This window comes from Bos indicus, chromosome 27, assembly GCF_029378745.1.
Source record: "Bos indicus isolate NIAB-ARS_2022 breed Sahiwal x Tharparkar chromosome 27, NIAB-ARS_B.indTharparkar_mat_pri_1.0, whole genome shotgun sequence".
Lineage (NCBI taxonomy): Eukaryota > Metazoa > Chordata > Mammalia > Artiodactyla > Bovidae > Bos > Bos indicus.
In genome coordinates this window covers 7279036-7292887 of record NC_091786.1, presented here as the reverse complement: position 1 = coordinate 7292887, position 13852 = coordinate 7279036, and the positions used below count along the sequence as shown (strand labels likewise).

Below are 13852 nucleotides of genomic sequence, written 5' to 3'. Positions count from 1 at the left end.
ATTTACAGATTCCTGTTCTAACTTAAAGGATTTGACTATGGAAGCTGCTGATAAAATCACTTCCATGTCTCTGCCAGCTTCTCGCCAGACATGTGAGTAAGAATGCAAAATCAAAGGCACCACGGAAAATGGCATCTGAAAAATAAATGATGCCATTGGTCAGGAAAGAATATGACCGGTTTCCTCCCACAGACAGAACTGAGGCCAGTGGATTAGAGGGGGCCCAGCAGAGACTGACCCTCAGGCAGAGGCCGGGCTCCGGCTCCTCCTTCCAGCTCTGTGGCTGCCGACCATGAGGCCTTCTGGGAAATCGCTGCAGGAGCTTCCTCTGCTGCTCCTCTTTCCTGCAACACAAACGTGTCAAGTGTCAGAAACCCAGTGTTCTTGTCACAGTTGGGACCAACGGTGCTGAGGCCCAGCCCCTTTCCTAGTTTGGGAGTGACACCAGACCTGAACCCCTCTGCCTTTGTGCTGAACCCCCATGTCCTTCCCCGACTCCAGAGACCCCTCCAGGGCTTCGGGGCCGGTCAGCTGCAAAGTTGTGTTTCACACTCTCTTTAGTGACTTCAGGGCCTAGTGTGAGCCCCCGAGTGTGGCCCCTGAGGACGTCATTCCTGGCTCTGTCTCCCGAGTTTCCCTGTCCTTTCTAGACATGGCTCAGCACAGTGTCAATAAGGAGAGGAACTGTCTACAGATTGCAGCCCAGACCTTGGGTCCCACCTCCCCAGTGCTCACCTCTGCCTTTCCTCCTCCTTTCTCTCAGCCGTGTTAGGGGTCCCTGGGGTCGGTGTGTCCTGCAGCTTCCACGCCAGGTTCTCCTTACCGAATCTGGACCCCAAGGGCAAGGGGACCATCGCCCCTTGCCAGCGCTTCATGGGGCACCTGAGGCTCCTTGCTGTGTGCCCAAAGGCTCCACAGTCCTTACACTTCACCTGTGGGTGGAGGAGAACCAGGTCAGTGAGTCAGCAGAAGCCACAGGCAGGAGGCCAAAGAGAATGCAAGGACGGATGGAGAGCGTTGCATGCTGGTTCTGGAGAAAGGATGCGGTCCCTCAGGTGCCGGGATAGTTACAATATTGTGGTTCCCAAAGCCCTTGTCAGGAGCATCAGAGGAGGAGGGTCTGGCGGTCTAAGGTAAACAGTAAGAGCCCCATGAAGCCAGGGCAGACATAACCCCGAGGAGCCCTGATGGTTCCTCCCAGGCTCTGAGTGGCCCGATCTGCTGGGGAGGGAGTTCAAGGCAGCTATCTTTGGATGCGAATGCACTAGTTAGTTATGGACCCAGAATATTCCAGGTCTAAACCCTGTCTCCACAGTTCATGCCACCCACAGATTCCCTGCAGGTCCAAGCCTCCACTCACCATGGAGTCTTTCTCCTGTGGTGGTGGAACCATCTGCCTCACAGGTCCCGAGTTTTGCTTCCTCACTTTCTGGTCTTGAAAGAGTTGGCAGGCTCTTAGCCATCCGTAATGACCAGCCATCTTCCACACCTACTGGAGATTCTCCTCAATCTTAATTTTTGTATCTCCTCTGTGAAAAGAAAGAAGAAACTGTCATTTTGATGCAGAGACACAGAGACATTCCTGCCCTATCGACCCTAAATGGGAATCATGACATCAGGACCAGGTTTCTGACATATTGACTTCTCCTGCCCAGATCTTTCTCTTTACAGAATGTGAAGAAGAACTAAAGAACCTCTTGATGAAAGTGGAAGAAGAGAGTGAAAAAGTTGGCTTAAAACTCAACATTCAGAAAACTAAGATCATGGTAAAAGGATAGGGAAATAGTGACAGACTTTATTTTTGGGGGCTCAAAAATCACTATAGATGGTGACTGTGGCCATGAAATGAATAGACACTTGTTGCTTGGAAGAAAAGCTATGAGCAATCTAGACAGCATATTAAAAAGCAGAGACATTCCTTTGCTGACAAAGGTCCGTCTAGTCAAGGCTATGATTTTTCCAGTAGTCTTGTATGGATGTGAGAGTTGGACTGTAAACAAAGGCGAATGCTGAAGGATTGATGCTTTTGAACTGTGGTGTTGGAAAAGACTCTTGAGAGTACTTTGGGCTGCCAGGAGATCAACCAGTCCATCCTAAAGGAAATCAGTCCTGAATATTCACTGGAAGGACTGATGCTCAAGGTGAAACTCCCATACTTTGGCCATCTGATGTTAAGAACTGACTCATAGGAAAAGACTGGATACTGGGAAAGATGGAAGGCAGGAGAAGAAGGAGACGACAGAGGATGAGATGGTTGGATGTCATTACCGACTCGATCGACATGAGTTTGAGTAAGCTCCCAGAGGTGAAGATGGACAGGGAAGCCTGGTGTGCTGCAGTCCACGGGGTCCCAAAGAGTCAGATGTGACTGAGAGATTGAACTGAGCTGCCCAGACATTTCTATATTCTCCCCTGATTCCCGACACACAGATTAAGACCCAGAATATCATGCATTTGGATTTGTATCCTTGGAAGACTAAATTTAGAGACTTGGGTTACATGTATCACAGTCTAGGAGGTAAAAGATCTCCCCACATGTACACAAACATTTGTGCTAGGGGGAAGCTACACTTAATATTGAGGAATAGGCATTTGAAAATCAAAAATAAGTGCGATTATTTGGAAAATTGGACTCTCCCATTTGACATCAGGGAAGGCAATTTTCAAGTACAAATTCACTTCAAATTATCTTCCTCTCTACTAGATTAGATGATTCACAGCTGAGGGTCTGTTTTCTGGAACTTTTGTCCTCAGCGTCTCACTTGTACCTAGCTCATGTGAAATACATGTTTAAACTAAGGATGAACAAATAATGTTTTTGGATTTCAATGGTATGCCTATTCAATGGAAATCTAATTAGCCAGAAAAAGAAAAACAGTTGAGATGTTATTATTTTCCAGAACATGGAGAGACCTTAGTGCTATGATGCTGATGAATTAAGTCAGAGGCTGAAAGCAAAGACAGGAGGATTTCCCTCCTGGGTAGAAGAGTGAGAGCAGACACAGAAGGAACAAACCAGCACAGCGACAAACACAGCAGAGACAGAGGCAACACACAGATATGAGAACAGGCAGCGTACAGTAGGGAGGAGGCTTCCTCATCCACTGTATCACCATAAAAGCAAGAGGGTTGTGGAAAAACATCGACTTTTGTTTTATTGACTATGCCAAAGCACTTTGACTGAGTGGATCACAATAAACTCTGAAAAATTCTGAAAGAGATGGGAATACCAGACACATCGACTTTTGTTTTATTGACTATGCCAAAGCACTTTGACTGAGTGGATCACAATAAACTCTGAAAAATTCTGAAAGAGATGGGAATACCAGACCACCTGTCCTGCCTCCTGAGAAATATATGCAGGTCAGGAAGCAACAGTTAGAACCAGACATGGAACAGCAGACTGGTTCCAAACCAGGAAAGGAGTACGTCAAGGCTGTATATCGTCACCCTGCTTATTTCACTTACATGCAGAGTGCATCATGAGAAACGCTGGGCTGGATGAAGCACAAGCTGGAATGACGATTGCCGGGAGAAATATCAATAACCTCAGATATGCAGATGATACCAGCCTTATGGCAGAAAGTGAAGAACTAAAGAGCCTCTTGATGAAAGTGAAAGTGGAGAGTGAAAAAGTTGGCCTAAACCTCAACATTCAGAAAACTAAGATCATGGCATCTGATCCCATCACTTCATGGCAAATAGATTGGGAAACAGTGGAAACAGTGGCAGACTTTATTTTGGGGGGCTCCCAAATCACTGCAGATGATGACTGCAACCATGAAATTAAAAGACATTTTGTCCTTGGAAGAAAATTTATGACCAACCTAGATGCATATTCAAAAGCAGAGACATTACTTTGCCAACAAAGGTGCATCTAGTCAAAGCTATGGTTTTTCCAGTAGTCATGTATGGATGTGAGAGTTGGACTGTGAAGAAAGCTGAGTGCCAAAGAATTGAGGCTTTTGAACTGTGGTGTTGGAGAAGACTCTTGAGAGACCCTTGGACTGCAAGGAGATCCAGCCAGTCCATCCTAAAGGAGATCAGTCCTGGGTGTTCTGTGGAAGGACTGATGCTGAAACTGAAACTCCAATTCTTTGGCCACCTCATGTGAAGAAGTGACTCACTTGAAAAGACCCTGATGCTGGACAAGATTGAAGTCAGGAGGAGAAGCGGACGACAGAGGATGAGGTGGTTGGATGGCATCACCAACTCAATGGACATGCGCTTGTGGAAACACTGGGAGTTGGTGATGGACAGGGAAGCCTGTCGTGCTGCAGTCCATGGGGTCGCAAAGAGTCAGACACGACTGAGTGACTGAACTGAACTGAGGGAGGAAGCTTCAGGGGAGAAGGCAGGAGAGTCACGGTGGTCAAATGTGACGGCAGTGACAGAGGAAAATCTGGGTGGTGAGCATGAATAAGGCTCAAAAAGCTGAAATATAATAATGTACAAAAGGGCAGAGTCGCTGCAGTCACCATGACGCGAGGTAGCCAGCATGAGCTTGCCTGCCAGAAGAATAAGAAAAGGCAGAGCAGCTCAGTTAAGGGAAAGCACTGAGCCGCTGGGGCGATTGTCCCCCAAGCAGAGAGACATGCAGATCACGCAGCAGAAGCTGAAAAAGGCAAAAGGGAAGGGGGAATCCAAGTAGCTTTGGGGCTTTGTGTGCAACCCTCTTGCCCTTGGCCTCTGTGCCTGAAGCCAGTGCCCCACGCTGGGGTTTCCTGCCACAGGGCTCCTGGGCCCAGGACCGATGGTGTTCCCTTTGCCCTGAGTCTGCAGCAGGTCCCTTTTGTGCTTCCTTCCCCTCAAGTAGCCTCTCTCCCTTTCTGCCACTCTCAGAGGGTGAGGGGGTTATCCTTTCCCATTCTTTTTTATTCCTATGGAGTTCACCCTAAAGTTTTAAAATTAGCTTTGTAATTGCAAAAACAAGTACAAATGAAACATCTAATATTAACATCAACGTTTACTCAATTAAAAAACTGAAATCATAAAGTTCAGGACATCTTCCCCTCTTGCCAATCCACACCACTACATAAGTTTACTATGGACTTTTTTCTGAATAATATGCTGAACACCAGGTTTAAAAAGCAAACCATCCTAAAATCCAGCTGTGCTCCTCCTCTCTGTAGGAGATGATCAGAGAGGTGCGGGAGGAATGCCCTCACTGAGGGAGATGCAGCTTTGATGGTGGCTGAGGACCAGTCAAGAAGGAATGTCCCTTTCCCAGCTGACCTGAGGCTGATCCAAGGTTGCATGAGCTTGTCGAGAGTTTCTTAGCCAAGTGACGTCATCTATTCCCTTCGGTCTAACCACATCTGAAGACATGTGAAGAGAAAGAAATAATTCACAATTTCACTCATATGTGGAACAAAAAAGACAAACAAAAAGAAAACAAGAAAAAAGAATTTTAAAGAAGACAACGTTGACATGATAGCAAATACAAAGATACACAGACCTGAGTAAAGGAAATCAGAAGAGGAGCCTCAAAGAAAATGGGGCAGCAAATAGTAACAGAGGAAAACTGCAGTTTTTGGTGCTAAGAAGTTGTGTGGTTCACAGAAGCTGAAATGTATGGTGATGCACCTAAAACTTCACTAAAATTATAATGGGATAATACCAAAACTTAAAACAAGTAAAATAAAATTCTAAAGAAATTACAGAATCGATCCCAGGTTGCCTAAAGCCACATCACTACATGATTTTACTCTTGTCCCATTTCCCTGAGGGACTAGCCAAACACCAAATTTAAACCACACAACCTGAAATGCAGCTGTGAGCCTCTAGTCTGTCAGCAGATGCTCAGAATCATGAGTGCTGGACACTCCAGCTGAGGAGATGCAGCTTCCAGGGTGGCTGAGGAGGGTCAGAGGGGAAATTTCCCTTTCCTGCTGACTTGAGACTCCCCTAAGGTCACATGACCTTGATGAGGTTTTCTTTCCTTTTTTGTGATGAGGTTTTCTTAACCAATCAACATTATGTAGGCTACAGTCCAGGGGGTCACAAGGAGTCAGACACAACTGAACGACTGAACAGCAAAACTCACCCTGTATCTCTCAGTGTCTTGAAGACCCATTTAGAAAAGAGAAATGTCTTGTGAATTCACTTCGATGTGGAACATTAAACACAAATTTTAAAAGCAAATAAGTCAAAACAAAAAGAAAGGAAAGCAAATGACACAAAAGCAAACATTCTCACAGAACATGTAGGGCATGTCAGAGGATAGTGGCAAAGGGACGGCTGACGAGTGAAACGGGTCCACAGGATGGTAACAGAAACACCCAAGTTGTTGGTGCTCACCAATTGTATGATCTACTGGAATTGAAATATATTTTTTGTACACATAACATTTAATCTAACAAATTCACTGAATTAGTTCAGTTCAGTCGCTCATTGGTGTGCGACTCTTTGTGACCCCATGAATCACAGCACCAGGCCAGGCCTCCCTGTCCATCACCAACTCTCGGAGTTCACACAAGCTCATGTGCATCGAGTCTGGATTGCCATTCAGCCATCTCATCCTCTGTCGTCCCCTTTTCCTCCTGCCCCCAATCCCTCCCAGCATCAAGGGCTTTTCCAATGAGTCAACACTTCGCATGAGGTGGCCAAAGTATTGGAGCTTCAGCTTCAGCATCAGTCCTTCCAATGAGCACCCAGGACTGATCTCTGTTTGGATTGACTGGTTGGATATCCTTGCAATCCAAGGGACTCTCAAGAGTCCTCTCCAACACCATAGTTCAAAAGCATCAATTCTTCAGCACTCAGCTTTCTTCACAGTCCAACTCTCACATCCATACTTGACCACTGGAAAAACCATAGCCTTGACTAGATGGACCTTTGCTGGCAAAGTCATATCTCTGCTTTTGAATATGCATCTAGGTTGGTCCTAACTTTCCTTCCAAGGAGTAAGCGTCTTTTAATTTCATGGCTGCAATCACCATCTGCAGTGATTTTGGAGCCCCCCAAAAAATTAAGTCTGCCACTGTTTCACTGTGTCCTTATCTATTTGCCATGAAGTGATGGGACCAGATGTCATGATCTTTGTTTTCTGAAGTTGAGCTTTAAGCCAACTTTTTCACTCTCCTCTTTCACTTTCTTCAAGAAGCTTTTTGTTCCCCTTCACTTTCTGCCATAAGGTTGTGTCATCTGCATATGTGAGGTTATTGGTATTTCTCCCAGCAATCTTGATTCCAGCTTGTGCTTCCTCCAGCCCAGCATTTCTCATGGTGTACTCTGCATAGAAGTTAAATAAGCAGGGTGACAACAGCCAGCCTTGATGTACTCCTTTTCCTATTTGGAACCAGTCTGTTGTTCCATGTCCAGTTCTAACTGTTGCTCCCTGACCTGCATATAGGTTTCTCATGAGGCAGGTCAGGTTGTCTGGTATTTCTATGTCTTTCAGAATTTTCCACATTTTATTGTGATCCACATAGTCAAAAGCTTTGGCATAGTCAATAAAGCAGAAATAGATGTTTTTCTGGAACTCTCTTGCTTTCAATGATCCAGCAGATGTTGACAATTTGACCTCCGGTTCCTCTGCCTTTTCTAAAACCAGCTTGAATATCTGGAAGTTCTCTGTTCACGTACTGCTGAAGCCTGGCTTGGAGAATTTTGAGCATTACTTTACTGGCATGTGAGATGAGTGCAATTGTGTGTTCGTTTGAGCATTCTTTGGCATTGCCTTTCTTTGGGATTGGAATGAAAACTGAACTTTTCCAGTCCCATGGTCACTGCTGAGTTTTCCACATTTGCTGACATATTGAGTGCAGCACTTTCACAGCATCATCTTTCAGGATTTGAAATAGCTCCACTGGAATTCCATCACTTCCACTAGCTTTTTTCATAGTGATGCTTTCTAAGGCCCACTGGACTTCACATTCCAGGATGTTAGTCTCTAGGTGAGTGATCACATCATCCGTGGCCAAGAGGAGCTACGCCACACCCGAGGTCAGGGGGGCCGCCAAGAGGAGCTACTACATGCCTGAGGTCAGGGGAGGTGGCTGAGAGGAGAAACCCACATTCAAGGAGAGGCGGCTGTGCATGCTCAGGAGGGCTGAGAGGAACTACTCCACCTTCAGGTCCGGAGGGGCGGCCCTGAGGAGATAGCCCTCATCCAAAGTAAGGAGCAGCGGCTGTACTTTCTGGAGCAGCCATGGAGAAATACCCCACGTCAAAGGTAAGAGAAGCCAAGCAAGATGGTAGGTGTTGCGAGAGGGCATCAGAGGGCAGACACACGGAAACCACAATCACAGAAAACTAGCCAATCTGATCACATGGACCACGGCCTTGTCTAACTCAGTGAAACTAAGCCATGCCCTGTGGGGCCGCCCAAGGTGGGAGGGTCATGGTGGAGAGGTCTGACAGAATGTGGTCCACTGGAGAAGGGAATGGCAAACTATGTCAGTATTCTTGCCTTGAGAACCCCATTAACAGTATGAAAAGGCAAAATGATAGGATACTGCAAGAGGAACTCCCCAGGTCAGTAGGTGCCCAATATGCTACTGGAGATCCGTGGAGAAATAACTTCAGAAAGAATGAAGGGATGGAGCCAAAGCAAAAACAATACCCTGTTGTGGATGGGACCGGTGATAGAAGCAAGGTCCGACACTGTAAAGAGCAATATTGCATAGGAACCTAGAGTGTCAGGTCCATGAATCAAGGCAAATTGGAAGTGGTCAAACAGGAGATGGCAAGTGTGAACACTGACATTCAAGGAATCAGCCAACTAAAATGGACTGGAATGGGTGAATTTAACTCAGATGATCATTATATCTACTCCTGTGGGCAGGAATCCCTGAGAAGAAATGGAGTAGTCGTCATGGTCAACCAAAGAGTCTGAAATGCAGTACTTGGATGCAATCTCAAAAACCACAGAATGATCTCTGTTCATTTCCAATGCAAACCTTTCAATATCAGAGTAATCCAAGCCTATGCCCCAACCATTAAACCTGAAGAAGCTGAAGTTGAACAGTTCTATGAAGACCTTCAAGACCTTTTAAAACTAACAACCAAAAAAGATGTCCTTTTCATTATCAGGGACTAGAATGCAAAAGCAGGGAGTCAAGAAACACCTGGAGTAACAGGCAAATTTGGCCTTGGAATACGGAATGAAGCAGGGCAAAGGCTGATAGAGTTTTGCCAAGAGAATGCACTGGTCATAGCAAACACTCTCTTCCGACAACACAAGAGAAGACTCTACACATGGACATCACCAGATGGTCAACATCGAAATCAGATTGATTATATTCTTTGCAGCCAAAGATGGGGATGCTCTTTATAGTCAGCAAAAACAAGACCGGGAGCTGACTGTAGCTCAGATCATGCACTCCTTCTTGCCAAATTCAGACTTAAATGGAAGAAAGTGGGGAAAACCTCTAGACCATTCAGGTATGACCTCAATCAAATCCCTGATGATTATACACTGGAAGGGAGAAATAGATTTAAGGGACTAGATCTGATAGGCAGAGTACCTGAGGAACTATGGATGGAAGTTCGTGACACTGTACAGGAGACAGGGATCAAGACCATCTTCATGGAAAAGAAATGCAGAAAAGCAAAATGGCTGTCGGAGGAGGCCTTACAAATAGCTCTGAAAAGAAGAGAAGCCAAAAGCAAAGGAGTAAAGGAAAGACATAAGCATCTGAATGCAGAGTTCCAGAGAATAGCAAGGAGAGATAAGAAACCCTTCCTCAGCAATCAATGCAAAGAAAGAGAGGAAAACAACAGAATGGGAAAGACTAGAGATCTCTTCAAGAAAATCACCCTACAAAAATCATGAAATGTAAACATTAAAGTATCCATACCCCATCACCTAGACCACATTGACACCTCTTTCACCTACTGTCCCATTTCTCCCATGGACATACACCACCAAATTTAAAACAGCCTTAATCCCAGCCGCATCCCTCTTACCTGTCAGTAAATGCTCAGAATGTCGGTGCTGGACACTTTGTGCACCTTTGAAGGTGGCTAAGGAGAGTCAGTGGGGTCATTTCCCTCTCCTGCTGCCTTTGAGTGTGCTCCCACATCACCTGACCTTGACGAGGTTGTATTAATCCAATCAAGGTTAAGTATCACATTTGATCTAACAACATCTTGCAGACACTTTCAGAAAAGAGAAATGCCTTAGAAAATTCACTCATATATGGAACAATAAATACAAAAAAAAAGAGGGAAGAAGTACAAAACATTATTAAGAGAGAGCAAATGAAACAAGAAAAAACACACATTCACAGAACAGAGCAGCAGGTGTCAGAAGGTGGCAGTAAAAGAGGCCCACAGGGTGGTAAAAGAAAAACCCAGTTTTTGGTGCTGGTCAGTTTTATGGCATGGCAGAGTTGAAATCTATTTTTATACAAATAAAACATGTACTATTGTAAGCCAAAGGTACCCTAGAAAAAGAAGTACTTAAAAATTACATTATCCATGCCTCAGTGCATCCCTTGTGACTCAGCGGGTAAAGAATCTGCCTGCAATGCAGGAGACCTGGGTTCGATCCCTGAGTTGGAAAGATTCCCTGGAGAAGGGAAAGACCACCCACTCCAGTATTCTTGCCTGGAGAATTCCAGGGACTATACAGTCCCTGGGGTCGCAAAGAGTCAGGCAGGACTGAACGACTTTCACAGTGCATAAAGACACCTGTGTACATATTTTATCTACGTCTTGTTTCTCTAGGGGATACACTGAACACCAAATAAAAACAAACAACCAGAAATCCAGCTGGGTACCTCCCATCTATCAGTAGATGCTCAGAATGGTGGGAACTGGACTCTGTCCACTGGAGGGGATGCAGCCTCGGAGGTGGCTGAGGGTCTGTGGTGGAATTTCCATTTCTTAGCTGACTTGTTACTGCTCCAAGGTCATGTGACCTCGTTAAGACTTTCCTGACTAATTCAAGTCATATATCAGCTTTGTTCTTTACATGTCTGAAGACAGATTAAGAGAAGAGAAACACCTATTGACTCTACTCATGTGTGAAGCAGGAAGAAACCAAGAAACAAAAAGAAATCAAGTGAAAAAAAAATCAAGGAACAAAACAAATGACACAAGAACACATACACAGATACTCGGAACTGAGTGGTGGATGCAGCGGGGAATTGGCAGGCGGGAGGGCCCAAGGGTAACACAGTCACGGAGAGTAAAGGAGGGAAGTTAACCTGTTGGTGCTGAGCAGGTGCATGGCATGCAGGAGCTGAAATATATTGTTGTAAACCTAAAACTCATCTAATATTATAACAGAATACCTCAGAAAAATAGAAAGGAAAATTTTTAAAAATTAAAGAATCTTCACCCCATTGTCTAAAGCCACATCACTACATATTTTGACTGCTGTTCCATTTCTCTGGGGGTGTAGCTGAACACCACATATATTTCAAAGCAACCTGAAATCCAGCTGCACTCCTCCTATCTGTCAGTAGAATCTCAGAAAAATGGGTGCTGGACAAACTTCACTGGATGACGTGAAGCTACTCAGGAGGCCGAGGATGTGTCCATGGGGAAAGTTGTCTTTGCAAACTGACCTTCATGCTACTCCAAGGTCACATGACCTTGTTGAGCCATTTGTACCCAAGGAATGAAATGCATGGCAATAGACAGACAAAACAATTGGTTTCCCCTTACCCTTGCTCAGTTTTACCACCTGGCTGTCCCCAGAATTCCTCGTGGAGATTTTGAAAGCTAATGATGGAGTTTCCCTGGTAGTTCAGTGGATAAGAATCCACCTGCCAATGCTGGAGACATGGGTTCGATCCCTGGTGTGGGGAGATCACACATGCTACAGAGCAACTAAGCCCATGTGCCACTATTGAGCCTGCGTTCTAGCGCCCGGGAGACACAACTACTGAGTCCATGCACCGTAGAGCCTGTGCCCTGCAGCAAGAGAAGCGATTGCAAGGAAAAGCCTGCACAGGGCAACCAGAGAGTGGCCCTGGCTCGCTGCAACTAGAGAAAAAGCCCTCATAGCAAAAAAGACCCCGCATAGCTAAAATTAAATAAATAAGTAAGAAAAAAGAGAAAAGTAGTGAGGTATCAGTACCATCCTTGTGTGAGTTTCTGTGAGTGGACTCGGGCCTTCTTGGGGAATTGTGCTGCTTTGGCAGGAACACATCTCATCCGAGTGGATATCCAGGAAGATATCCACTTGGTCTTGTCTTAGTGCTTATTTTTTTCACGGAATTTCTTGTGCACATCAAGCCTGGGGCTTGGCCAAATGTTTGTTGACAGTTATCAAAGTCCTAGTTGTTCTCCACATGGAGTTGGCTCACGTTGAACAATGATTATGAAAGAAAAACTAGGCATTCTTACCCTCTTCTCACATCCTCTAGGGTCTTTAAGGGTTGGGAGTTGTTGCTGAAAACACCCATATTGTATTTAGAGGGAGTTGTTCTAAGTTGGAGAAGGCAATGGCACCCCAATCCAGTACTCTTGCCTGGAAAATCCCATGGACAGAGGAGCCTGGTAGGCTGCAGTCCATGGGGTCACACAGAGTCGGACACGACTGAAGTGACTTAGTAGCAGCAGCAGCAGCTGCTAAGTTACCTGAGGTCAGGCCAATGACTAAAGGCTTTGCCACAGAGATAGCACACATGTGGATCCTGTCCACAGATGATTCCTGTCTGGACCAGGGATTGTGATGCCTGAAGGAGCCTCCATATTGATTACAGACAGTTACTTTACTGAGTGTGAACTTGGTGAGTTTAAATGCTAACGCTATGGCTGCTGTTCCTCCCACATTCCTCATGTGTGGAATGTGGAAGGAACAGCGTGTCACCTCAGGTGAGAAAGTCTACTGAGGGCCTTCCTGCTTTTCTCTCTGATGCTGGATTCCCTCGTGTCATCTAAGGGAAAAGCTGTGACTACAGCACTTCCCACAGAGCTGACACTCATAGGGTTGCTCACCCGTGTGTGTTCTCTCATGCCTTCTCAGGTTTGCATATTGACTGAAGGTGCTCCCACACCGCTGACATTTATAGGGTTTCTCTCCTGTGTGGGTCCTTTTGTGCCGAGTCAATCCAGAACTCTGACTGAAGGCCTTTCCACACACAAGACACACGTGAGGTTTCTCTCCAGTGTGGATTCTCTTGTGCTGACTAAGGCCAGAGCTTTGGCTAAAGACTCCCACACTGACAACATTCATAGTGCTTCTCTTTGGGATGGTTTCTCGTGTTTTCTAAGGTAAGAGATTTGATGAAAACTTTTCTCACACAGGTGACATTTATAGGGCTTCTCTCCTGTGTGTTTTCTCATGTTCCAGGTAGGAACTTTGAAGAGTTTCCCACACACATGACATTCAAATCGTTTCTCTCCAGTGTGGACCTGATTGTGGTTTCTCAGAAAATAGCCATTTCCACACAGACTGCATTTGTTTGGTTTCTCTCCTGTGTGAATCATCCTGTGTCATCTGAGGCTAAAGTAATTATTAAAGACTTTTTTACATAGAAGACATTCACATGATTTTCCTCTAGTGTGAATAGGACCCTGTGCATTAAGAAATGATCCTTGACTACATGATTTTCCACACTGTTTGCTGACATGTTTCGTTCTTAAGTGAATTGATGACTGTTGAGGTGAAGATCTAGAAGCTAATTCATCTCTCGAATTAGTGCATCCAGCAGGATCCCCTTGCTGGTGAGAAACCTGTTTTGGGAAAGGAGACATGAGGCTGTTACTGGTTTGCCCATGTCCAGGCAGACACTTATTCTTCTACATGTTCACCCTAGAGCATCAACCAGGAATAGTCTCCTGGTAAAATGTCTCCCGTGTTAGTTGCAAACATGTTGTGTTACTCCCCTTCAGGCACAAACATTCTCTTTTATAGTTTCCAAACCCCAGATATCAGATTAATTTTGAAAAC

At 45.3% G+C, this 13852-nt stretch overlaps 1 protein-coding gene across 6 annotated transcripts in view; it reads right to left on the bottom strand.

Annotated features, from left to right (window-relative positions):
• LOC139180189 (protein FAM90A5-like) overlaps window positions 1–13852 on the bottom strand; it is a 30613-nt gene that overhangs the window by 2199 nt on the left and 14562 nt on the right. For 4 of the 6 annotated variants that reach the window (XM_070781644.1, XM_070781646.1, XM_070781648.1 and 1 more), the window contains 4 exons: window positions 5236–13635; window positions 1361–1529; window positions 736–932; window positions 239–344 (listed from right to left, as the gene is read on the bottom strand). In XM_070781644.1, the coding sequence (XP_070637745.1) occupies window positions 239–344; window positions 736–932; window positions 1361–1480 (423 nt within the window). In that variant the 5' untranslated portion in view covers window positions 1481–1529; window positions 5236–13635. The remainder of the gene's footprint in view (window positions 1–238; window positions 345–735; window positions 933–1360; window positions 1530–5235; window positions 13636–13852) is intronic. The other 2 variants (XM_070781643.1, XM_070781647.1) reach the window with 2 other exon arrangements.